The 25,421-nt window shown below is 40.9% G+C and overlaps 2 protein-coding genes across 2 annotated transcripts; both read left to right on the top strand.

Moving 5' to 3' along the window:
- The first annotated feature begins 1,157 nt into the window (after positions 1-1,157).
- Positions 1,158-11,413, top strand: chrnb4 (cholinergic receptor, nicotinic, beta 4 (neuronal)). The gene is made up of 6 exons (XM_068730924.1): positions 1,158-1,483; positions 4,095-4,240; positions 7,766-7,810; positions 8,053-8,162; positions 8,711-9,764; positions 10,655-11,413. The coding sequence occupies exons 1-6, from the start codon at positions 1,435-1,437 to the stop codon at positions 10,817-10,819; spliced, it is 1,569 nt and encodes a 522-aa protein (XP_068587025.1). The 5' UTR covers positions 1,158-1,434; the 3' UTR covers positions 10,820-11,413.
- Positions 11,414-13,612: 2,199 nt separating this feature from the next.
- On the top strand, positions 13,613-21,144 carry chrna3 (cholinergic receptor, nicotinic, alpha 3). Its single transcript, XM_068730956.1, has 6 exons — positions 13,613-13,677; positions 14,116-14,255; positions 16,666-16,710; positions 18,131-18,240; positions 18,546-19,746; positions 19,860-21,144. Exons 1-6 carry the CDS (start codon positions 13,617-13,619, stop codon positions 19,986-19,988), a joined length of 1,686 nt encoding a protein of 561 aa, XP_068587057.1. The 5' UTR covers positions 13,613-13,616; the 3' UTR covers positions 19,989-21,144.
- The last annotated feature ends 4,277 nt before the right edge of the window (positions 21,145-25,421 follow it).

Raw genomic sequence — 25,421 nt, 5'->3', positions numbered from 1 at the left:
GTCTCTGTAAGTGGATATGTAGTGGTATCATACAAGGAATAATAAAAGTAAGGTAGGAAGAAAACATTCAGAAATATTTTCACATACAACACTTGTGAAATAGTCTGCAGTACTGTAAAATATATATAGTTTGTAATAAATAGAACGATGCTTTTTACATCCAATTGTTTCTGTCTGCATCTGGATTAAAACTATAATGTTGCTTTGAATGTGCATAATAATGAAAACATTTGTTTTCTGTACAAACAATATGTCTGACATACAATTTTGGGCAATTGGACAAACAGTGCAGTCCCCTTCGACTCGATAAAAACACGTGAGGCTCAAAACCTAATCAGACCCCATTGATCTGCTCTCAATAATCCAGAATAGAAGTCTTTGGAGTTACAATTTACAACTCCAGTCGAGTCCTTGGGGTCGTTCTTCATGCCAGATACAGTTCCTTTACTGGCCATTATAATGAGGCTTTAAACTGCGTGGCCACTGTAAATCTGCCTCGCTAAGATTGCACTGCTCCTGGTCTGACTGGCCCTCACCTCACTAAATCTCACATCCAGGACCAGAGAATAATTTATTGTCCTCTCCTGACCACATTCGCCAAAGCAGTGTGTAGTCAGCAAATGACGGCAAGTCCCCAGGATCGTCAACTAATGTTTGTTGATGGGAAGAGAATTAGGCCCGGATGGATTTCTCACTGAGGATGGTGTTTTACTAAAGCTATAAGGAAAGGAGCCTCAAGCTGACATGTGACTACATGCTGGGTTCAAGACAATTACATGGAATAGTATAAAACTTATACTTTAAATCTGTAGAATATCCTCAGACATGGTCTTTCATAATACGTTCTTGGAGGGTATGCAGTGTCTTTTCTGTAGTTGCTGATTTCAATCAGTTATTAGTGTGTGGGGGCAACATAATTCATATAATTATATATTAAGTGCACTGACTGCATAGTATTAGTTCCCTAGAGTTCAGTCGTTTTCTCACCAAATCCAAGCGCAAAAGTTTATAAATTCACAACCCGCCCTTTTCCCTTTCAATTAGCAAAATACAGAGTGCAAGGTCAGTGAACTATCCCACCTTAGCTGCTGGTGTAAACGTCCAGCCGATCACAGACCGGGACGAGACCTGCAGGACTTGCTGGGGACGGAGAGAGCAGCGCTCCAGGACGAGGCTGCTGCGTGTTGACAGTGCGTAAAGACCCTAGAGGAGACTCGGTGAATTTTATGGGGCGGATTAAAGCAACCCCCAAAGACGGAGCAACAGATATCGCTATATGGCGAATTATCTCTTCTTTTTTTGTTAGGCATTAGCACCGTGCTGTTGAAGTGTTCAAACCGTAGATTCCGGCATGTCCGAGAGGAAGAGCGCTAAACACCGCAGCTCTGAGGCATCAACACCGACAACTCCCGCGGATCAGATGTTGCCGAAAAAATGACTCGGACTCTTTCCATCCTCGCTTACTTCCTCTCTTTGGTTCACTGTAAGTTTGTCTTTCTTTAAGTTTTGTGACATAACCTACTAATCATTTTCAGTCAGTGGCTCCATGGGGCAAATATGCAGATACCTCAAATGTCTTGCTTTGTTGTATTTTTTTTTATCAATAAAATGTATTTGAATGTGAACGTATAATTTAATTGAAACTATAAACACATGCATGAATAAATAGCAAAAATAACAGTATGATTCTACCTATAGTGTTACATTATTAAGTTACAGCAGGACTAAAGAAAGTGCTGCACCGGTTGCACTGATTCCTCAAAAAAAGATATTGATTTCAGCCTTATTGGTGTACTTGTTGATACTATTGTGTAAGGTAGGGCAGGAGGGAAGACTTAGAGATAAGATAGAGGGCTGCACAAGTAAGAAAGGAGTAGCTGCAGACCATTGTTTGATGTGGTTTTAAGTAGGTAGAGGAACTGACAGAGGCTGAGCAAAAAGGAAACAAAAGCAGTGAATTGCAGCCAACCTGATGTCACATGGCTCTAACACTGACAGGAGTCCAGCCTATTCAAACACAGTGTGTCTTTCGGAGCATTTTGATAAGTCAGACCTGGCCTGTTGTAAAATGTGGCCTGTATTCACCAAATGCAATCAGCACCCAATTTTTAGGGTAGGGTCACAACTAGAAGTGCACACATTAGAACCACAGCCCCCTGAACCTATACAAGTACCAGTTTCAGCAACTTTCCATCCTTTTCTTGACTTCTTCAAATTCACCTTTTCATGTCACCAAAGTGGGTTCACCTGGGAAGACCAATACCTCATAATGAAACTGTCTCTGAAACTGTCTCTGTGTGAGTATTTTGTCAGTCAGTGATGATATTTAAAGAGATGAATCTTCATGTGTGTCACAGAAACAAGCAGCAGAATATAAATGAGTCAGAGAGAAGAAAAAACCCCCAGCTTTTTTCAACTTTTGCCTCATGTTTTGGTCCATTCACACACCTCATTATGCTCTCGGGCCTCTTAACTATATTACATGTTTGTCAATTTTGTTTTTTCCAAGAGTGCTTTGCAGAGTGACCTTATCAACTCCACAACAGCTGACTCTACCATTGTTTTAACACGCCTGACCTCACTCTCCATCAACGTAATGTGAACACAACACTTGAGGCGCTGTTCATTTCACGCATTAAAACCTACACACACACACACACACAATTACACACACCAGTGGCAGTTCACGGCAGGTAATCACAAGTTTGGGTGGTTTGCCAGTGGCCCTCATCTCTGGGGAAGGCAGAGCTTGTTTGACTCAGGTCTCTCAGGGCTTTGACAACACACCATCTGTTAAACAGTGCTGTGGAAGTCTGACTGTGTTGGATGGGACTGCAGCCAAGGCACAGTCATGGCAGCATGCGCTGACCCGTGGGGCTAGACTGTGTGCGTGCCACACCCAGCAAAGCTCCAGGAGTCTGTGGGCCGATAATGGCACTCACAGTTTGATACTGAGCAAGAAGAGAAGCATTGGAGTTGAAAGTCCAACATTGTTCTTACCTATAGCATCGTCACAAAGGTTCGCAAAGGGGGCAAGCTGATTCTGAGGTTCTGCAGCCATGAACATCACTTTGCTGAATATTGACAACAGCAGCGGTTCTTTTTTACAGGCCCATCAGTAAGAGTCTCATGTGCTTCATGTGTGTTTGAGTGTTTCCCAAGAGTAAGTCGACTCAGCTACTCCAGACCATGGGGGCATTAATTACATGCTGGATGTAAAGAAAATGGAGGAGGTAGTGCTACATGTATTCCCTCTGCTCCAAATGAGAAGCACTGATCATCAGTTTCAATCAGGCTTGTCTTCACCCCTGACATGCTTCTTTTGTCAGGAATGGAGGGAAGGAGATTGAGTTGAAGTGTTGGTATTCATGGATTATTCTTACTTGAATGATACATTCAGCAGTTTGGCTTAAGGCAGAATAGATAGATGAGGAACAGATTTGTTCACTTTGTTTTCTCAGTGCTTGAGTGTTTTAGCACAGATGCAGGTAGGGAAGGTATACCTGTCTACATGTAGATTAGTATCAGAATTAGTTATTGGAACAGGATCATTGAGAGTGCTGGTATGTTTTGGGGAAGTCAGTATTGCAATGGTTCCCCCGACCAAAAAGCAAATGGGATTCTTTAAATATTTTTTTTACATAAAAGCTTCAAAATTCATGAGAGGGGTATTTACTGATATATTTTATATCGTAGAACAAAACATTAAAATCTCTTGAAGCTTGTTTTAACCACAGGCATTTAACCAATAACCCATTAAAACGTATTGACTTTGATAAGAGGGAACCGAAGATGCAAACCCATTTCTGGATTTAAGAACTCCTTCCTGATTGTTTCCAGATGACTCCATCCCCATATATATATATAAATAGAAAAAAAATAGTTCAATAGTTCAATTTGACAGCTGAATGTAGTGGCTTTAAACAACAACCTTTGTGACAATATGAAAACAAGTATATGGACTTTACATTGTCCGAGCATATATCCACGCTCCATGGAACACTTATGTTCTAAAGGTTTTGTCTTGATATTTTGGATGTGTATACTATGTACTACCTGTGCATAAAAATAATTGAACAAAATTGTGTCACCAGGTAGCCGCTGTGCCGACTCAGAGGAGCGTCTCATGAACTGGTTGCTGGGAAAGGATCGCTACAATCCGCTCATCCGCCCGGCTGTCAACAGGACAGAGAGAGTCCCAGTGAAGCTGCAAGTGTCTCTGGCTCAGCTCATCAGTGTGGTAAGGCACCAAATACTTCTGCCCACCATGAAGAGGTGGGTGTGTTTGTTTATGTGAGAGAGAATATGTACTGGGGAGACGAAGAGGGAGACAGAAAAATAAAGACAGCGAGAGAAAGAGGATGATGGAAAAGACAGAGGAAGAGCCACAAAGCTTTAAAGAAAGCAGTTAGTTATCCACCAGCCAGTGCAGCGAGGCCATAGCTCTAAATGGATGGATGAAGTAGAGGATAGATGTGGTCAGCTGTGATATCTGCCTCTGTCATGTCCAGATTGAAACTTCAGCACATTGGATTAAAAGGGGCCATAAAGCTGTTTTAGCCACAGTGATAGAGGTCCTCCTGTGATTTACAGTGGAGGCTCCTTCCCGCTGCAGACCAAGGCAGCAAGACTCACAGGCTCAGTTTGCATTGTACCCTTGGAATAATTGCCATTTGGTATCACTTTATTGGATGCGTATGTCATGGGAGTGTGATGACATTACCAACAACAAACATGTTAACAAGCAATCAAAGAAGAAGAAGGCAGTTTTTTTTTTTTTTACCTCACTTGAATCGAGATGCCAGAGTAAAGATGACAGTAAGCAGGAAGGTACATCTGATTAGAGTTACAACATTGCTGTCCTCATATTCCAATAACGTTTGCTTTGCAATGGAAGTTGCAAGTGTGTTGAGATGCTGACACTGTCCAGTTGAGATCGTAATTCATTCTGTGTGCAGAACCTTGTTGTCCCCTTGTTACACCAGCAGAAACTACTGTCTCCTCTCGGTCCTCAGCATCTTTAATGAGTTATCTTTAATGAATCCAGCTGTTTCATCCGCATTATGTCGGCCGGTATATATTGTTAATTGAGACTACACATTTATATAACAGATTGTTAACATGCCCGAGTGGCCATGGAGGCAAATAAGCAGATCAGGAGTCTCGAAGAGGTTTCAGATGAAGCTTCATTTATTTTTTCATTCCAACACCACACCAAAGGTTCGCCATCACCGACCACTTCCCACCAGTCTCTACCAGTTTCTCTACACAAACAAAATGAGCTCCTTATATACACCATCTCACTCTAATTAGCCCAGACATACCAAATATACATAAACAATATATGTACAATCAATATTTACATGATTTTACCAACCCAAAGATATCAATAATAATTTACAAATATCTACAATCCCTATAAATAGAGTAAATTATCAACACATGATTTATCTAAATAAACAGAGCAACACATATCTTGACTTCCCCCCCTACCCACTTCCTGGGGTTGGTACTTCATGGGACTATAAATGTGTGCTCCAGCCCCCGGAAAACCATTTTGCCTGAACACCCTGGGAAGAGGAAACAGGTAGAGGTGAGTTGTTGTAATATTTATACTAACTTGTATCTTTAGCTTGGCAATATAAACACTCTATTATTCTGCCACATAACTTATTAGACATTAATACAATCCGGTCAGTTCAATCAGTCACTCACTACCTTTGTCTATTTGTTTGTTCCCAGGGAGAACAAAAGGAACAACTGTGTCCCAGTTGTGCACACGGCTCCCAGCATCCACAGTCCAACAATAAATTTATCCAACAACATTGTGTGTGTTTTCCGTGGCATTATTTTTGTGAAAATTATCTTTGGTTAGCTAATACGATCATGTCTTACTAGCAATTATTCTATCTAGACCTTTTTTTGTCTGACTGATATGTTCCAAAATGTTCTTTTGAATGGACTATAAACTGGATGTTATTTACACTACAGATTATATTATCTAGGTGAGGATATTGTAATCATTGTCAACTGTGTAGCTATTTAACCATTCATCCATTACTTTTAGCTAACTTTACCAGACATTTATCAGTTAAGTTGAACAAACTACAGTATTTAAACTTCTCAGCTCGCTTGCTAACTTGTTTTCATACACTCTTAGTGGTACAACTGACTACTACTGGTTGGTATTGTGCAGGCAGCCTATTGTAGCTGTCTACCCAGAGGCTGAGTCTTGAAATCCAAGCTGTAATAGCCTGCAGTACTTGCCTCCAACTATGTGGCTGTTATGTCAAATGAAGGTGTTGGATGCAGGAAGAACAGACAGTATAAAAGAAGTGAACTAAGTCACCGTGATGTCACCCGTTGGTTTGTGGACTGCCATTTTGAAGCCTTGAGTTCGGCTTATCGTCCGTCGACATCTTGGTTTTTGGCCGTCGCCATCTTGCCTTTTTGCAACCAGAGGTGATGCGAGAGGGTGGAGCTAAGTACAATTGAACACTGAATACGCTGAAGACATTTTTAGGCAACCTCTGCCTGATGAGAAAGCTTTCTCTGTCACTCAGTGATGTGCAGTCAGGTTCGTGGCTGGTGAGGCACTGACTCGAGTCAGATTTGCAAATATATGAACCCAATAGAGTATCTTAAATCACCATTCAATTGGTAACTTGCACATTGACTACTGGTTGTTTTTCATATTTCATATCAGCATTCTTTATACACACATAGGTAAGGTACATATTTGATTCCACCGGGAGCGTGTGCGCCGCGATCTGCCCCACCGATCTGCCCCACCGATCTGCCCCACCGAGAGCGTTTCAGAAGCGGAGTGCTCGCCCTTTATCGTGAGATCCCGCGATAATCTGTGTAACAAACAACAGATGTATAAAAAGAACAACAAACACATAAAAGGTTACTTTACCTGTCCGACATTGAATTGCTGTTGATTTGGTCATATTTCCCTGTTTTTTGAGACATTTTTAAGCTTAGATATTGAATCTTACATTTTTGCGGTCAAATCAAAATATAAGAAGAAGAAGAGAAGTGTAGAAAAAGAGCAACGACAGAACAAGCATAAACCCGACCCGTGAGCTCTCGCACGCCCCCTTCATTGAGGCAGAGGTACTGTTTGCCTCCCCTCTGTGCTTTTTCACTGCGGTTTAATGTCAGATCAGCAACACTAAATAGGTTCTACACATACGTGAAATACATTACCTATTATATGGAAAGAAAGGACATATAATACAAGTATCTACAAATATTACAGTGTGTGCAGCAATGAGAAAGCAAAAGACACGCGCTCAACCCAGTTAGTGAGGGATTCACAATCTGAGGTGAGGCACAGCTCGTCGCTGCCTCACCTCATGTGTCTCTGTTTGAACAGGACATGCGCTAATTCAGCGATTTTGATTATAAAAATGCTTGAAATGATTGGAATCATACAGAAATTACATTTATAGCACAGATCAGTAGAGAAATATTAATTTTATTTTATTTTATAATTTTTTTTGTTTTTTACTTTTCATGACCGCACGTCCCTGCTGTCACTATAGCATGCACAGAGGAATTGATTGCTTTAATGGACTTCATTTACTCAACACTTGAACATCCACATAAAAGGTGGCAATTTTCCCCTATAATACAGTGTAACTGTTATATCAGCTAACATGCAGTTGTACTGTATTTCTATACACAATTTCAATTGTATTTGTGCATGAAAACTGTTCTGAAAATTCTGTTCTGTTCCCTCTCTTTTGTGCATTTTCAGAATGAAAGAGAACAGATCATGACCACAAATGTCTGGCTCACTCAGGTAAGTGTGCTGAAGCTCACCTGTATTCTTAGTCAGCCTAGCGTATGTCTTGTTAAATGTCCTTCCCTCTGAACTTGAATTAAACCATATCCATTCTTCCTCTCCCAGCGTGGAACAAACTGCTTCTGTAATTTTGCTCCAGACATATTTAACTGATAACGAAGCATGTAATTAGAAATGAGCTGGTATTGAGAAAGTGTTTGGAAGTCAGACATGACAGCCAGGTCTCTCCGTCTCTGCAGCACTGGGTGGATTACAGGTTATCATGGGACCCTGCAAAGTACGAAGGTATCGACAAGCTGCGCATTCCCTCCAGACACATCTGGCTCCCAGATATTGTCCTGTACAACAAGTAAGCATCACTGGAATGTCAAAGTGTTATGTTACATTCTTATGTGCAATGTATTAAAAACTAAGACAATTACATAGAATAATCTGTTAATATTGTCTTTATGAGATTGAATCTATGTGTCACAGTTTTAAAGTTCAAAGAGTACCCAGCAGGCAGGTTGAATAGAGCAGAAGATCAGCTTTAAAAACAAAAGCTAGTTCCAAAACCAAAATTGACTGGCCACAAAAACTGAGGGAGCATGCTCAGGCAGTACAATGGAAATAAAGGAAAAATTCCAAATACTAAACTGAAGACAAACTCTAACGAGGAACAAACAACAGACCACCTCACAACTGAAAGAGGGAAAGCCCACAGACTAGATATGCACTGGACTAATCAACTTATAAAACACAGGTGAGATAGAAAACAAGTGGGAAACGGACAAAGGCAGGAAGTACAATATGAGTAGTTTTCCTGTTATCTTCAATAACTTCACTGTGATTGTTGATAACACAGGTTCTCTAAAGTTCTCTCTCTCTCTCTCTCTCTCTCTCTCCCTCGTCTCATAGTGCTGATGGTACCTATGAGGTAACCGTCTTTACCAATGCCATTGTCCTTTTCAATGGCAGCATCAACTGGCTTCCTCCAGCTATCTACAAAAGCGCCTGTAAGATCGAGGTCAAGCATTTTCCCTTCGACCTGCAGAACTGCACCCTCAAGTTCCGCTCTTGGACGTATGACCACACGGAGATCGACCTGATCTTGAAGTCCGAGGTGGCGAGTATGGATGATTTCACTCCCAGTGGGGAGTGGGATATCCTGGCGCTGCCAGGCAGACGGACCGTCAACCCCCTGGATCCCACCTATGTGGACCTCACGTATGACTTTATCATCAAAAGGAAGCCCCTTTTCTACACCATAAACCTCATCATTCCCTGTGTTTTGATCACCTCTCTGGCCATTCTGGTCTTCTACTTGCCTTCAGACTGCGGGGAGAAGATGACCCTCTGCATCTCCGTGCTCTTGGCTCTCACTGTGTTCTTGCTTTTAATCTCAAAGATTGTTCCTCCCACTTCACTGGATGTGCCCCTGATCGGCAAGTACCTGATGTTCACCATGGTGCTCGTGACCTTCTCCATCATCACCAGTGTGTGTGTGCTCAACGTCCACCACCGCTCTCCGAGCACCCACACCATGCCTTCCTGGGTCAAGCTGATATTTCTTGTCAAACTGCCTGCCTTACTCTTCATGAGACGCCCTCAGAATAACTCTGCAAGCCAGAGACTTCGCCGACAGCGGTGTTTCAGGGCGAGGAGAGCCATTTTGGGCTTGGGTTACCCAGTCGCATCCAAGACAGCTTTCACCTTGTCGTCTTCTGCCCTGCTGTCTTCCAGTTCTGCCTTCTCCACCCCAGGACACAAAAATGTAGCTCCTCCGCTGAGCTACAGCCATTCCAACAGGAAGGGGGACTTGCGCTCCACTGATTACATTTCCAGTGGTTTCACCTCTACCCAGGACCTCCAGCAGACAAGCAACTCAGATTGGGCTGCTGATGTCCAGGAGGCGGTGGACGGGGTGCGCTTTGTGGCTGAGCACTTGATGGGAGATGATGATGATCAGAGTGTATGTATCCACATTTTAACAAAATGTTTTTACTACGTTTATACAGTGCTACACATTTTTGCTAAATTTGTTCTGCCACTAAATAATTTCACAACTGATATTTAACAATTCAAGAGAGATGGATGTTTTGTCTAAGGAATAATGTTGTGGTATAACAATTAATAGATTTTTAAGATTTGTGTTTATTTCTACCACCACTAACCTTAAGTAGGGGTTGTGACTGAGCAAATTAAAGACAGACTTTTGGTAATCAATCTCTTTCTCTGCTGAATCAATAAAATAAGGAGGTAACCAGGAATGAGAAATGACTTGTTTCAAAAACTGCCACGGTCTGCACTGAAAATGGGGTGAAAGGGTCAGTAGCTTTTCAGTGTAGGTCTCAGCAATATGGAAACGTCTGTCGTTTAACTCAAATATGTCAGCCTATAGCACCCTAATATTTAGATTAACTTTCAAGCTATATTCGTGGTATGAATAGATGGAACACATATGACAGTATATTGATATTAGTATTAAGTATATTACAGAACTTTATGTTCTAATTCAACCCAATTCAATTGCTAGCAAACACAACAGACTACAAGACATATTGATTTGATGTTTGTAAAATGTGTAAGCAGGGTTGACAGTTTGTTTGGATGCGAGGATTCAGAAAGGGAATCAGTCTCACACTTTATTCACTCATTCATTCACTCAGTTACACTCTCTGCCCCCAAGTGGCTGCACAGAGGCGTGGCAGCGTCCACACATGACACACTGGTGCAGGATTATTCGGTCATCTCACTGCTCTGCAATACTGATGGTTTATTTCAATAAAAGCTTGTGTGAAGTTCATTGTGGCAAAAACATGAGCACTGAGTATGTTTAATTTGATTTCTGTATATTTGCAGGTGATAGAGGACTGGAAGTATGTGGCCATGGTTGTGGATCGGATGTTCCTGTGGATCTTTGTGATCGTGTGTGTGGTGGGCACGCTGGGCTTATTTCTCCAGCCTGTCTTCCAGACTCAGATTGTTCCCAACCAGCAGCCCAGCTCAGAGACTCCTCGCATATGATGACACGGCGAGATTTCTTTTTTTTTTCAGCAATCAAGCGGTGCATCTGCAGGCCTGTAGTAGTTGCAACGTTTTTTTGGTTGCTTGAAGCCTGTAGTACCATATTGGTGGAGTCAAAAAGCAGTGACAGCATCATTTTCTATGCCAAACCCCACCAATAAAGCATCTGAGAGAGTTAAACCAGACAAAAAAGTACTTGCAACCACCCATTGTGTATATCAGGGGAACAAAGGATTGTTATGCGAGATGGGACGTACAACAAATGTCTCCTAATAATCGAAACCACATGGTCCACAGCAATACAACCATCTACAGCAGCAAATATTTTGAGGAAATGGTACATCTGCAATGGATGTAATGAGGCATCGTTGCACTGAGGTAATTTCCATTCATGTCAACAAAGGACAGCTGCAGAACTGGACTGAATCTAGCTTTCACTGCACTTAAGTATGCTGGACTTTTGCAGAAATATACCCAATATGTCTGAGTTAAGAGGAACACTTGTCTGCTGTCAGATGTTGTTTGATGCCTTATTTGTGTAAGTTCCATTACCATGTCATTGAAATGTGATGTGTGATTAAAGAATGAATAATGCCCTCTCTCATTTTGATCAAATGTATGAAATCCCCAATAAAGTCTTAAAATTTTCAGGGTGAGTGCTTAGTTAATCTGTGTTGCCGGTGATAAACTTCGTCCTCAGAGCCAATACGTTCGCTGAGAATGTGCCAATTAGAACATTTCATCACAGAGATAAGACGGCTGTTCACTTGAAATGTGAGAGTGCGTGACCTGGCAAAAAATAATGTTGATACAACAAAACTGTTGGAGATGTGGCTAATCTGGACTGCAATGTCTTGAAGCGCAGTGCATTTTACATAAGGCCAGGGCCCTGCCAAATATCCTTCAGCAAGACACTTCTAAAAGGATGTGTACAAATTGTACTTGTTTCAGGCACTAATCCATTGGCCATTCATTTCTGTCTTAGGGTAGAGTTGATCTCTGTTAAATGTTTATTTGTACATACCGGCAAATGCAGGTGCGCACATATCTGAGCTTCACAAAATGCACAAGCACATGCTGAACTGAACCCACACTCAACATTTACTGCTCAATAAACTGCTGAGTGGGCTCGTTAGAGATTCTGCAGTCTGTTGGTTCTTTTGTGAGACCGTCATTGAAATCAAGAGACAGCGATTTGCATCACTGTTGATGTTCCACCTTAATCTCTGTTTACAGTGTTTTAGATCATTCTCATTCACCTGTTGGCTTCCTGTCATTAGTGAGGAGAGACGCTGCGGTGCGACAACATATGCATCAACGATTCATCATCTGTTTCAATCCAAACAAAGCTAGAGGAGATGTCATTCAACACTCCATAAAAAATCCCATAAATCACATCAGCAGCCTTTTGTCATTAGTCTCTAATGAGATATGCATGGAAGCGTTGTCCTTGAGATTTGCCCTGCCACATAAGCAAGCATTAATTAGTTTCCAAGAAAGATCTACTGTTATCTAATCCTCAAAAATGGGGTTGAATCAAAATTACATGTTCCACTCCAACTTTATTTTTTTTTATATTCAGGATAGCCTTTGCAGCATGAAGGTCAGATTATCATTTATTACTACCTCTATGTGATGTAATATCCCCCAGGGGAGTGATTCTTTTTTCACTTGCCCCGCTCAAAGGAGTTGAGAGAGCAGGGTCAGACACCAAACACAGACTCTGCTTTTGGAAGAGAGTATTTATCGTCTGAGGGCACTTCAGCAAGGTGGATGTTTGCTGAAAAGCACTTGGACCTCCCCTTCATCCAGCTGAAGGACAGGACTGTCAAACCACTGGGCCAGTCTGCTGACTAAAGGAAAGAAAAGTGCTTCTCTGAACTCACAATAAAAAAGAAAAATAGAAGTGGGCTTACCAGCAGATATTTATATATAAAAAAACAACAACACACACACACACACACACACACACACACACACACACACACACACACACACACACACAGGATGTTGTCTGAAAACCAAAATCAATTAAGAATCAATCAGTCAATCAAGATAAATTCTGTTATGCTGAAGGCCACACAAACCCAGACCCAGTAGCACAGATGCAGTGGTTATTGTAACAGTTGTACAGTAACAGCCCACAAACTTTCTTCATTCAAATGCTGCCAAATCCTGACATGACATCCCTTTTGTTCTGTCAACGGAGCCCCGCCCACTTCAGATGAGTGAGATTAAATGAATAAAAAGGTATACATAAATATGAAATATAATAAATATTGAAATCTGTCATGTAAAATAATCACAATCAATACTTCGGCAGAAAATTATATTTTCATATCAGGATCACTCAATTCTTGATTAGAACCTGATTGAGAAAATATGTTGTTAGGGTCCTTCAGAAAGGACTTTTGTGTCTCTTAACCCTCCCACTCTAGAAAAAAAAAAAGTGCGTAGGCTAAATTTAGTTTAATTTCAAGGAAAATCAAGGAAAGGAATGATTTGTAGCCGATGCAAGCCTGTTGTGATCTAAAGGTGAAAACATGTGAACCCCTGACCAGTTTTGTCCTTGTTTTATCAGATTAGGTCGCTATAGGTTGCACTTTGTTTTGCAGTGCAGTGTGCCTCCTATCAGTGACCGTGTCCTCCGTGTAGCTCTGCCTCCCTCTCTCTCTGCTGCTCTCTCTGGAAACTGCGGACGCGCTTTCACTCTTCACACTTTCTCCTCCTGTCTGCTCCCCAGCGCGCTGCTGCCGCTGACCCTGGATACAATTTTAAATTTGTCATTTCAAACAGGATGAAAGGCAATTTTTGTTTTGTTGTGCCCAAATGTTTCTTCCTTCTGTTTCTTCTTCAACGTGAGTAATAAGCTACTACTTTAACACGCCATACTTGTTGCTTAACATACATGTGTTTAACAATATTGCCACATTTAATGATGGAGGCTACCTGTACAGAATTGGCAATTAAAAATAGGCATTTTGAAATAACCTCATTCGTGAACTATTTTCACATTCAAATCCTACGTGTTAATTTGGACAAACATTCTGGGAAGTAATAAATGCTGACTTTGAGCTGTTGTTAATTTATAGATGCATGCATTTGTGTTGGCGCAAATACACTCTGGTATTACAAAATATGCTTATTAATTCTAATCAGTGTACTGAAATAGGTTAATATGAAGGCATTCTCTGGCTGTTTGTCACATTGTAACCAAGCCCTGCATGGGCCACTTTATAAGCAACTAAACCACGTTGCAGTGACAGATCCATGTCTGACAATCTGCTCTTTTTCAGGAGGCTCCTGTTCAGATGCAGAGCACAAGCTCATCTCTGTGATATTCTCCAGCTACAACCAGTACATACGACCAGTGGAAAATGTGACCGACCCAGTCATTGTACAGTTCGAGGTGTCCATGTCACAGCTGGTCAAAGTGGTAAGTGCTGATGACTATGTGAGTTACGGGCTGCTTCTTCACCACAGTCAGATATATCACTCAGCTTAATGAGCAGTCATAAAAAACAAGGAATAACACAGACAGCATTACATGTGGAGGGTATGATCGTAAGAATAAATTGTGTGTGTGTGTGAGTGTGTGTGTGTGTGTGTGTGTGTGTGTGTGTGTGTGTGTGTGTGTGTGTGTGTGTGTGAGTGTTTCGATTTGTGGACTTTGGGCAACAAAGTTTTAGAGAAAGGGACAATTGAGATGCCATGAGACACCTGAGATGCTCCCTGCCAGTGTGCGGTAGCCCCTGGGTTAGAATCCTGAGGAGGAAATTACTAAATGAAAGAAGGGGCAGTGTGGCTGTTTGTCTGGCCAAGACAAGATGGGGAATGTCAGCTGTCTGAGTACCTCTCTGTTTAAGCAGTGTCTATCACTCAATCACTGCCACTTCTGATGAGCACCGCTGGATTTAACAGGAGTCTCACTAGATCTGGTTGACTGCAGACTGGCGGGGCAGACAGAGACTCAGACAGGTCTGGAGCGGATGTCGATAATTAAGCAAAGAGTTTAGCGTTGGAGAGGGAGGACAGCTTCTTTACAAAATTAACAGCCTTTATATTGTGCTCTATCACATCAGTCTCTCTGCTTGTGTTGAATGACAAGAGGAAGTGCTCATCAGCTCTTTTATCTAAGACATTTGAATGAAATCATCTGTTTACTGACAAGAAAACTGCCTTTAGAAATACTGTATATAAATAAACTTGTCTAGCTTAGTTTAGCATAAAAATGGAAAGTGTTTCCCAAAATGTTAAACTATATCTTTAAAATGTCATTTTTTATTTAAACATTTTTTATCAGCCAATAGTAACCAATACGATTAAAGTATGTCACTATGGATGCAGTAGTAGCCTAAACATAAGGTTTGTTCTTAGACAGTTTGAATGGATAATATGGGGTCTGACACATTGTCGGCCGTCTAAATAAGTTTTTCTTTGCCTTTTGCCCACAGACAATCTTATTAGAGACCTGTCTGGATATAGATATGTCAAAGAGGCAAAATGTATTTTGTTATATTCTCCTTAGCTCATTTGATGAAGCAGGCTGCGGTGCTCCCTGTGCTGATGGATGACTATAATTTCCAGACACCTGGTGCTCCTGACAAAGATACAATTGGTATTGGTCACTGACTGATTACAACAGGGTTAAATGAGCTCATTGAGACCGAGGTGGTTCAGCCATCATCTCACAATCAGTGAACATATACCACAGGCTCCACTGCTTGTGGCTTCAGGTGGCAGTGTGGCAACAGAGACTGTTCTTTAAAGACATTTTTATTCAGCTTATTCAGTTTCTTGCAAGAGTTTGACGACACCATCGATACCACTCTTATGTCTGTCTGTCCATTAAATATAAAGCTATAGCAAAGAGTCAGTTAGCTTAGCTTAGCTTAGCATAGCATAAAGACTGGAAACAGGGGAATAGCAAGCCTGGCTCTTTCCAAAGGAAACAAAATCAACCTACGATTTTGCTATCAAACACCGTTTCTAACTTTAGCATACACTTAAACTGGTATTGATTTATTTTTTTAGGTGTCTAAAGTACATTTTTCTGCTGCCCCCGTCCACAGCAGGCTATTGCTTTGCGCCTGTGCATGTCGATCTCTGTATAACCACACTTGAAAACATACGTATACTATCCCTTTAAGCCTTAGGTTTGATCACAACATCAGATCATGTGGCCAGCCATGTTTGGAGCATATATTCCCAAGAGACAGTACCTTGTGAAATGGTGCTATTCTTGCATTTCGACAAAAAATCATGCAGCCAGAGAAAAGATTTCGAAGCTTTGTACACCCTGGTGAAAAAAACCCACTCTAAATTTATCTTAATTTCACTGCACTCGATTTGATGATAAGATACAGGACATGTGCCTTAGCTATCAGGGCGCTATAAAGTCACCAGTCTCTCAAATATAATCCAGTTAAGATTGTCCCACGGCCCGTCCACCTATGCTTGCCAGCCATGTAGAACCTCTCCTGGATACCAAATGGTAACATGAAAGGTTAAGGTTTTGCTCTGGGTCATGAGATTGGTTAATTTACGGTCACGCACACACACACAGTGTTATTCTAACAACTGAGTTGTTAGATTGAAAGTTAAGGCTGTGCTGTGACCACTTGGCTCCAGCTGTCATGTGGGTTATGCTTCAGGCGTGGAGGACCCAGGTGCGCCTCTCTTAATCCTCTTGTCTGGCATACGCAGAGGGAAGCTCACAAACAATCCTCACCGGTGAATTGGACGATCGCCTGTGACAGTGTTCATCCTTTTTTAACTTCAGGATGTTAGAATGTATTTTTGTTTTTTCCTAAATATCTTCATTATCAATTCTGCTCTGTTTTCAGGATGAAGTCAATCAGATCATGGAGACAAATCTGTGGCTGAGACATGTAAGTTTATGGTGCATGGACCTTGAGCAAGGACATGAAGTATGGATCCAGCTTCCTGTCATACATGATTCTTCGAGGCTGGACTGACAGGTTGAATTATTCATGGAGGAAGCTCTTTAAGCATATTGGTCCTTCTAGTCCTACTTTCTTAAAGAAAACAAATCCTACAAACCAATACCACTGGGATTTTGTGGTCAATTTTCTAATGTTATTTATTATTTATTTAAAAAAATAATTTGACAGTGGTCTGGGATTCATATCATACTTTTCCATAATATTCATAATGACAGTGTGACAGAAACCTCTGAGCATCTGCAACACACTGAACCTGAACGATTCAACTGATTTAAATTGTACTTCATAATCATTTACATCAAAAATAAAACCATGCTGTATGCCTTGATGGTTTTGTCATTTCCCACTTAATGTCTCTGCTGCAATGATGCATAGTGCAGTGAACCAGATCGGAATGAAATGAGTCAGGGCAGGTCTCCAAGTCCCACATTACAGTTGCTGAGCAAATACACATATTCAATGTTAATGCTAAAGGGTTGTGCTGTAATTGCTCTTTGGTGCTGAGAGTTGAAGCACTGTTATTTTGATTTCTGTTGTTTTGGAGTTTCTTTTTGCACCGACCATCCAAATCTTACAATACACTGTAGATACCTACTATTTCTTATTTGAGTGAAATCACTGCAGCTCTCTGAGGTTGCTTTATTGTTGTTGCTTTATGAGTCTCATAAGCATCTCTGGCTGTCCTCAAGAGAGGGTCAAAAACGAAAGGTCCATAAAATACACTGTAAACTGTGGTCCATTATGTCACCTCTCAGACTACATACTGTGTAAAGTCAGTTTATATGCCACAGTTAGAGATGACGATCTCTCAACATTTTACAAGTGAATGTGAAGATTTGTATAGTAAAAGATGATCACCAGAAGGAAACTACTGGTACCTTCTTGTTTTTATATTAGTTTTGTAGCTTTATAAAGCCGTTAACAACAAACCTGTTTTGTTTAAACTGCTTGGAAATAAATAATGCACTTGCTAGGGTTTGTTTTGAAGGGGATTTTATGCTCAAGGAATGCGTTGTCGGTCGGTAACATTTTCTACAGACATTGATGGTCCCTAGAGGATGCATCCTAATGATTTTGGTGATCCCCTGATATTTCCTGTTGCGCCACCACAACAGGGATATTTGTGGTTTTGAGTGAAATGTCTCGACAACTATTGGATGGAATAGCATGAAATTTGGTACAGATCTTAATTTCCCCCTCACGATGAGTTGTATTACATTTGCTGATCCCTTAAGTTTTCATCATTGAGTCAAATGTTCGATTTAATTTTTCATTTGTCCAATATTTGTCTGACACTGTAATTCTTCTTGTTTTTAGAGTGAAAACATTCTGTTTTGTTTTTCAGATCTGGAACGACTACAAACTCAGATGGAATCCAAAGGATTTTGGAGGTGTGGAGTTTATCCGAGTGCCATCCAGCAGGATATGGAAGCCAGACATTGTGCTCTACAACAAGTGAGCGTAACAACAAATTAAAAAACCTGGCTTTCAAGTGCATTTAAGATAAAGGATTACTGGACAATGACAAGCTAAATCATTCACCATTGCTCATTTTGCATGGGTCATTTTTAGTTAGCATATTCCTATATATAAGGAACATCTCAGGGTGCAATTTAATGAAACCACAAGACATATATTTTTATAATAGCCATTTGTGTATATCCTTCTGTTTGATCTTCATTGACTCATCTGTCTCCACCCTTCACTCAGTCTTCCTCTTTTATTTGCTCACTCTTTCTATATGTTCTCTCTCTCTACAGTGCAGTCGGCGATTTCCAGGTCGATGACAAAACAAAGGCCCTCCTTCGTTACAATGGTGATGTTACTTGGATCCCTCCTGCCATATTCAAGAGCTCATGCAAGATCGACGTCACTTACTTCCCCTTTGACTACCAAAACTGCACCATGAAGTTCGGCTCCTGGACGTATGACAAGGCCAAGATCGATCTGGTGCTTATTGGCTCTACCATCAACCTCAAGGACTTCTGGGAGAGCGGCCAGTGGTCGATCATCGATGCCCCTGGTTACAAACATGACATTAAGTACAACTGCTGCGAGGAAATCTACACGGATATTACTTACTCTTTGTACATCCGCCGTCTGCCACTTTTCTATACCATCAACATGATCATTCCCTGCCTCCTCATCTCCTTCCTCACCTTGCTTGTCTTCTACCTGCCATCTGATTGCGGTGAGAAAATCACTCTGTGTATCTCCGTCCTGCTGTCTTTAACTGTCTTCCTCCTTGTCATAACAGAGACCATCCCCTCCACCTCGCTAGTCATCCCCCTGATTGGCGAGTATCTCCTCTTCACCATGATCTTTGTCACCCTCTCTATTGTGATCACTGTTTTTGTGTTGAACGTCCACTACCGCACACCAAAGACCCACACTATGCCCTGCTGGGTGCGGACTGTGTTCCTGGGGCTGCTGCCCAGGGTGATGTTCATGACGAGGCCAGAGAGGGACCCTGAGAAGGTGGCGGCGGGCGGCAATGTTCCGACGATGCATTCAAGGCCCTGTGCCATTCATTTGTCAGGTACTTTGCAGAAGCAGCATAAACCTCAGGCCCTGTCCTCCAGCGTGGTGTCCAGCCTGACGAACCGCCAACGGCTTTTCAACAAGACAGAGCTCTCCAACCTCAATAACTTAAGTGGAGACCCGGCCAAAGGTGCAGGCCCAGCACTCTTGTGCTGCGAGGGCCGTTGCAACTGCTGCTGGCACCAGAGGTCCAGCAAACTGCCCGCAGACTCAGGGGGAGGGAGCGGGGGACTGGGCAGCCTGGGGGCGCCGACTGGAGGCAGTGCCTCTGGGGTCGGAGGAGGGAGTCGATGCTCCAGCTCCGAGTCTCTGGAAGGAGGAATAATGTCTCTGTTGCCGCTCTCCCCTGAGGTCCGGGAGGCTATTGACAGTGTCAAATACATCGCAGAGAACATGAGACTTCAGAATGAAGCAAAGGAGGTGAGTGCTCGCTATCATAAAACATTTTTAACTATCGCACACCTTTATATGAAACCTATTTTGACAATGTCACCACACCATTGAAAATCTTTTTCACTGTGATCCTCTCACAGGTTCAGGATGACTGGAAGTACGTTGCCATGGTTATCGACAGGATCTTCCTCTGGGTTTTTATCCTTGTGTGCATCCTGGGAACAGCTGGCCTGTTCCTCCAGCCTCTATTGCTTACGGAGGACATTTGAATCAGTTTTCGATAAAGCAAATATTTCAATATTGTTTAACTGCACAGCAATCATTATACGTAAGACTCTCACCATGTCACAGACAGAGGAAATACAGAGCTGATCCAAAGTCAAGAAGAAACAATGACTGAGTCTGACAAATATTGACGCAAATGTTTATGTGACTGTGTTTTCACAGATAGAGTAGATACTTTTTGTTTGAAGAAGTGGCTGAAGGACTCTTCAATGCAGAGGACATTGTTAACAAGCAATGGCAAAGACCATGGTGGTTAGTCATTTCATTGTTTACATACTAGTTCTGAAGCAATATAAGCTACAATGCTGGGCACAAAGGAGGTCTGCACACTGTTGGGCTCTAAAAAAATTGTTTATTTCTCTTTTTCTCTGCTTAAGGCAACATTTCAATCTGTAAGATCTTCCTCAGGCAAGTGTGAAAGAAAAAAGCAGCCTTTTCTTTTTTGAGGCAGTAATCAATTCAAATCATTATCACCTGCTGGTCAGCAACTTTGTGTCCGCCAGTTAAGATGTTTTCGTCTTGCAGCCGAGCAACTTTGCCTGGATGTGCGCACTCTTGTTCTCTCTTCTGAATATTATCAGCAATGCCAAGGCTACACCGTTGCAATATCAATCATTTTCAAGAGTAAATAATGGGAATTTATTAAATTTAGTGAACTTGAAGCTAAGTTCAAGTTAAGTAAATAATTTCATATTAAGCAAGAATGTACGTATGTATTCACAAATGCAACCATTGTGTCACCAGGTCCACTTTGAGTGCCATGCTAAACATGTAAATGTGTTTATTGAGATAACAGAAAAAAAGCATTTAACACTTTCCATGTTACTGAGAACAAAGCAAGGTGGGGGACTGTGTTCAAAGAGTGACATCATGTGTCAGTTCTTTGCTACTACAAATGATTGTTGTAAAGGAATATGTCGCCCATTTTGTCATCATCTCAGTTGTAACATATTCCCAGTTGTAACATTTTCTGAAAAGTTATACTTGTAGTCTATGTGTGTATGGCATCCCTATGAGAAAATGTCATCTAGAATTCTTTTGACCTTGCAAATGGGATATTTACAATGCCCTGAAAGTATTCCATCTGCAAAGAGAAAAAGCATATGCTAACACATTTTTGTTCTGTTTTAATCACATATTTCTGGAAATAAATATTATAAAAAACATGTTATACAAATGTGTGAGGTGGACCTCTGTTGTATCTGTGGTTTCTCTGAACTACCAGGATTTCTGACACTGGAAACAAAAGCTGTGGGATGTAGACGTAATTTCAAGGAGGCCACTGAGGCTCTGTTTATTACTCCGTTCCACATCCTCTGTGCCCCCTTGGAGCCTACTCTGCTTATTGGATCACAATCATATAGAGAGTTAGTGATGAAGGACCTTTATTGGGTTCCTCTCTTTTCTTCTTCTAATCCTTTTTCCTGACAAAAATAAAATGTAAATGTCAAAAAGGGGTCTGCACTGCCTCTTAGTACCTTAGTGCTTCCACCACAGTTCTGATGCTGTCAGGAGTAAGGGTCAAATTTTCTCATGTACTTAAAGACTTAAAGACTTATAGATGAAATGGGTTGATGGAAATTACACTTAAATCACAACCTCCATAGGTACTAGCTAACAAAAATACATAATCTCCTACATGTACTGTGAGTCTAAGCATCCTGTGGTCTGACTCTCAGTGTGTCACTGTCTGATTCTTATAATACAACTAAAAATCAGAGCAGATGGCGAGCTATGTGATTACAAGAAAATCCAGCCCATATTTAATTGAATGCTGGCAGGGAAGCACAGACAGATACCAGCTCTCTGTCACATCTGATAAGAAACCCCTGGCTAATGAATTTAATTAAAGCTCACTCAGAACGTGTGTGTGGCTGATCTGCAGGAGGGCAGGAGATCTGCCGAAAAAAGATACCGTATGATGTATGAAATAAAGGAGCTTTAAAGGAGAATATTTTCTCATGGATCCTTTTGAGAAGTTCTGTCCGGCAAAAACTGTATATGAAAAGGAAGAAGAAAAAAAAAAAGATGCACTGGTTTTACCTGCCAGTAAAAGCATGCATGAACAATGTTTCATTTTGGAACAAAAGTGTCTCAAGACACCACAGAATGCACAGGAAGTGGCTTATTATAGTTTCTGTGCATTCATTATTTTAGCTCTCTGTGGGTGTAGACAAAAACCTGAGAGGTGCCTGTACAAGGTTTCACAAGGTGCTGTCTGTAGAGACAATGACTGTTACATTGCTTATAATCATGATCATAATCGCCATCCTTCTGTGTAAGTACATCGACAAGTGATATGTTTGTTTAACTATTGAATTGTTTGTATAAAGAGAAAGGATTAATTTGTCTTATTTGTCTTCAAGGTGCTCTGGCAAATCAGGTCACAAGCCAAACTAACGGTGAGCTTTCATTTAAGAGAACACATCTGTCTGCTGTTTTCTCAATGTGATTGTAAGACATTGTATCATTTCCAAATTAAACGTTTGTCTTTGTTTCAACAACCCAATGCAACAGATATATTTCCTGCGAGGATCCTGGCTCAACAGAAAACTATCAGCGAGAACAATGACCTTTATGTAACCTGCAGCACATTTGGGTTCAAGAAAAAGATCATGGTTTATGTTTATTTATGTAAAGGTGAACTTTGGATCAAAAAAAAGATGCAGAAGCCAGATCAAAATGATACCACCTTCACCATACACAGAGTTGGCCTTCATCACAGTGGAAACTACAGCTGTGTTTACTCCATAAGGAATGTTTCGCTTCCCAACATAGCCAAGAGAGGACACAACATGATTCAGATTCTGGTTATATGTAAGTATTTACATCCCTACGTGAAAGCATGTCAACGTTATTTCTCTCCACTCATTTTGTCCTTCTTGCCGCACAGCCAATTATCTCCCTGCAGATATTTCAATAGCTGGGCCTTTAACTGTCAGTGAGGGAGATGATATAGCATTCAGATGCGCTGTTTCTGACACCCTGCAAACACTCGGTAAATGTCAACTCATCCACTCTTACCTGAGGAGGAATGAGACCATCCTCCAAGTGCAAGCGTTTAATGTCACCCGGATGGAGGCAACCTTCACCATCGAAGGTGTCGTCATTAGGGATTCGGGCCATTACAGCTGTGTGGTGCTGCCATCTAAATGCATTCAAGAGCAAGAAAAAACTCTCCATGGAAATAACGCAGTGTTGCTGGAGGTCAAAGGTTAGTGGGTCAGCTGCTCATGGTTAAAAAATACAGCAAAAAATATAGAAATATAGTAATTTTTTGTAGTTTTCTGTATATAGTGCTTCAATGCTGAAAGTCTTCTAAAACGTAGTGTGCTCTTGCTCTCCAGTAAGTTTGGTCCTCCCAGTGATTGTCTCCTGTGGAGCAATAACCCTGATGTCATTAGTGGGTCTGTGTCTGTGGTGGATCAACAAACAAAGTCAGATGATCGAAGGGAAATGTAAAGGCAAGTTTTAGAGTTCATATTTTGTAGTAAGTAGTACTGTCATCGAATGACATAAAAAAAGATCTGTTATTAGTAAACAGATCTAACTTATATTCTGTATGACACTGCCTTGTCTCACCAACCATATTGTGAACGTCAACATTTTAACACTTTAAATGTTTTTTTTTTCCTATTTCAGCAGGCTACTCAGCTCCGTCCAAGTGAGTTTAACTTTTGACCCAGTCCCATTGATGCTGTCTGATGAATTTAAGAGCATTCCAAAAGCTTATGAGCAGATAAGCAGATAGTCATTTGGTTTCTATTTTGTACTGCTGTTTTCAGCGATATGTGCTCATAGACATTTTTTGTATGCAGGATGTTTACCGTGAACTAAAATATATCGGGTACACAAGTGAATCTGCCACTAATCTGCCAATGCTGAGTTGATTAAAGGGCTTGAATTGTGTGTTCTTAGTGCGGCGAGTCAGCCGGCAAATGCAGACATGGTGGAGGAACAGACAGAGGGAGAGGATGTGGAAGCACAAGACGGTATGTTGAAAATGGAATTACAGTAAAGGCATACTCTGGGGAGTTTGTAATGAAATTATCTATGATGACTTACATGAACATAATCTAGCTACATTCTGGTCTGAGTAAATACAATAATTCCTCTGCCTGAATGTATAAAACATTAAAATCTGTGTCTGTTCTATTGTTTTTGCAAAACCTAAAATGCATGAATGATCATGGCTTTTACATCCAAGTGGTCATCCTAATTCCTGAAGATCTGCTCAAATGTTGCTAATTTTGTGTCTTTCAAATTATTTTCATTATGACGTGTCTCAGGGTTATTGTGAAAGCAATTTACAGTGCTAAACTACTATATATATATTTGTTGATTAGAATGACACATACACAGACATAGATTTATAATAGAAAACAATTAACCCATTTATTGGTCTCTCTTTTACACATTTTAAAATCTTTTTCAACTCAGGAGACTCTTTCAGCATGGAAGAGGAAGAAGAGTAAGAAACATAAATTCATTTTAATACAAATAATTATTTCAGTGTCACTTCTACCCCACATGGCGAGCGTAAGTAACATCAATTTGGTAAGTAACATAATAATGTGATGTTCTAAAGGTGTAATATTTTAAACCACATGATAAATGACAATTTGCTAGATGAATCTGACTTCTTCTACCATTTTGTCAGGTATCAGAATGTTGTGGCTGCTGAGGACTTCACTAGCGATGATGATTGTGAGGGAGTGTACAGTGTTGCAGGTAAGTCATTTAAGCTACTTTGTGCTATTACAGAAATCGTTTTTTAACTTAACTTGTTGACAGTCATGGAGATGACTTTGAATTCTAACATGCAGATGAGAGTGATGATGGATAGAGTGGCATTGATCAGATGTGGGCCAACTGACACATTTTGAGTGCTAAAGGTAATGTAAAATGTAGCATTATAGTGTAATATTCTCAGCACAGCTGGCAATGTTAGAATAGAGTTACTGTACCATTTGTTTTTGTTGTTAAGATGTTTTTTACTCACGATGCTCAAAAATAAGGTAACGTGGACAGAAAATGAGAAGAATGAAAATAACAAAACTTGTCATTAAGTTATCAGCTTAGAAGGCATTACTTATGATGATGCTGCTAGTCATTTCAGATGAGAAAGTTTTTCTCTCAGCATCTTAAACCACAGCTTTATTTGCAGCAGCAGCACAGATGTGAATAGCATTTTGCAACAGCTCTCTGACTCATGAGAGCTAATTCTGCCATCACAAGTGGTAAAACAGAAATAAAGTTGAACCAACAATAAATGCATGATCGCCTATAAAAACATTTGACTCCACAGTTCGTTATTTAATCGTGAACTTCTCAACCACAGATGATCCACCTGCAAGACGAAATCCAGGACTTTTGTATGCAGTGTCCTTCAGAAGAGTAAACAAAACAGATCCAGT

The sequence above is a fragment of the Cebidichthys violaceus genome, unplaced genomic scaffold, assembly GCF_023349555.1.
Source record: "Cebidichthys violaceus isolate CVI_PGR_0920_01 unplaced genomic scaffold, fCebVio1.0.p SCAF_5, whole genome shotgun sequence".
NCBI lineage: Eukaryota > Metazoa > Chordata > Actinopteri > Perciformes > Stichaeidae > Cebidichthys > Cebidichthys violaceus.
This window is presented reverse-complemented; position numbering and strand designations above follow the sequence as displayed.

Bases quoted from the DNA above. Each gene is read 5' to 3' on its own strand.
- chrnb4 (XM_068730924.1), top strand. From the start codon at position 1,435: ATGACTCGGACTCTTTCCATCCTCGCTTACTTCCTCTCTTTGGTTCAC. The intron at 4,241-7,765 runs GTAAGGCACCAA...GTGCATTTTCAG, and splicing joins TGGCTCAGCTCATCAGTGTG to AATGAAAGAGAACAGATCAT. The intron at 9,765-10,654 runs GTATGTATCCAC...GTATATTTGCAG, and splicing joins GAGATGATGATGATCAGAGT to GTGATAGAGGACTGGAAGTA.
- chrna3 (XM_068730956.1), top strand. From the start codon at position 13,617: ATGAAAGGCAATTTTTGTTTTGTTGTGCCCAAATGTTTCTTCCTTCTG. The intron at 16,711-18,130 runs GTAAGTTTATGG...TTTGTTTTTCAG, and splicing joins CAAATCTGTGGCTGAGACAT to ATCTGGAACGACTACAAACT. The intron at 19,747-19,859 runs GTGAGTGCTCGC...ATCCTCTCACAG, and splicing joins TTCAGAATGAAGCAAAGGAG to GTTCAGGATGACTGGAAGTA.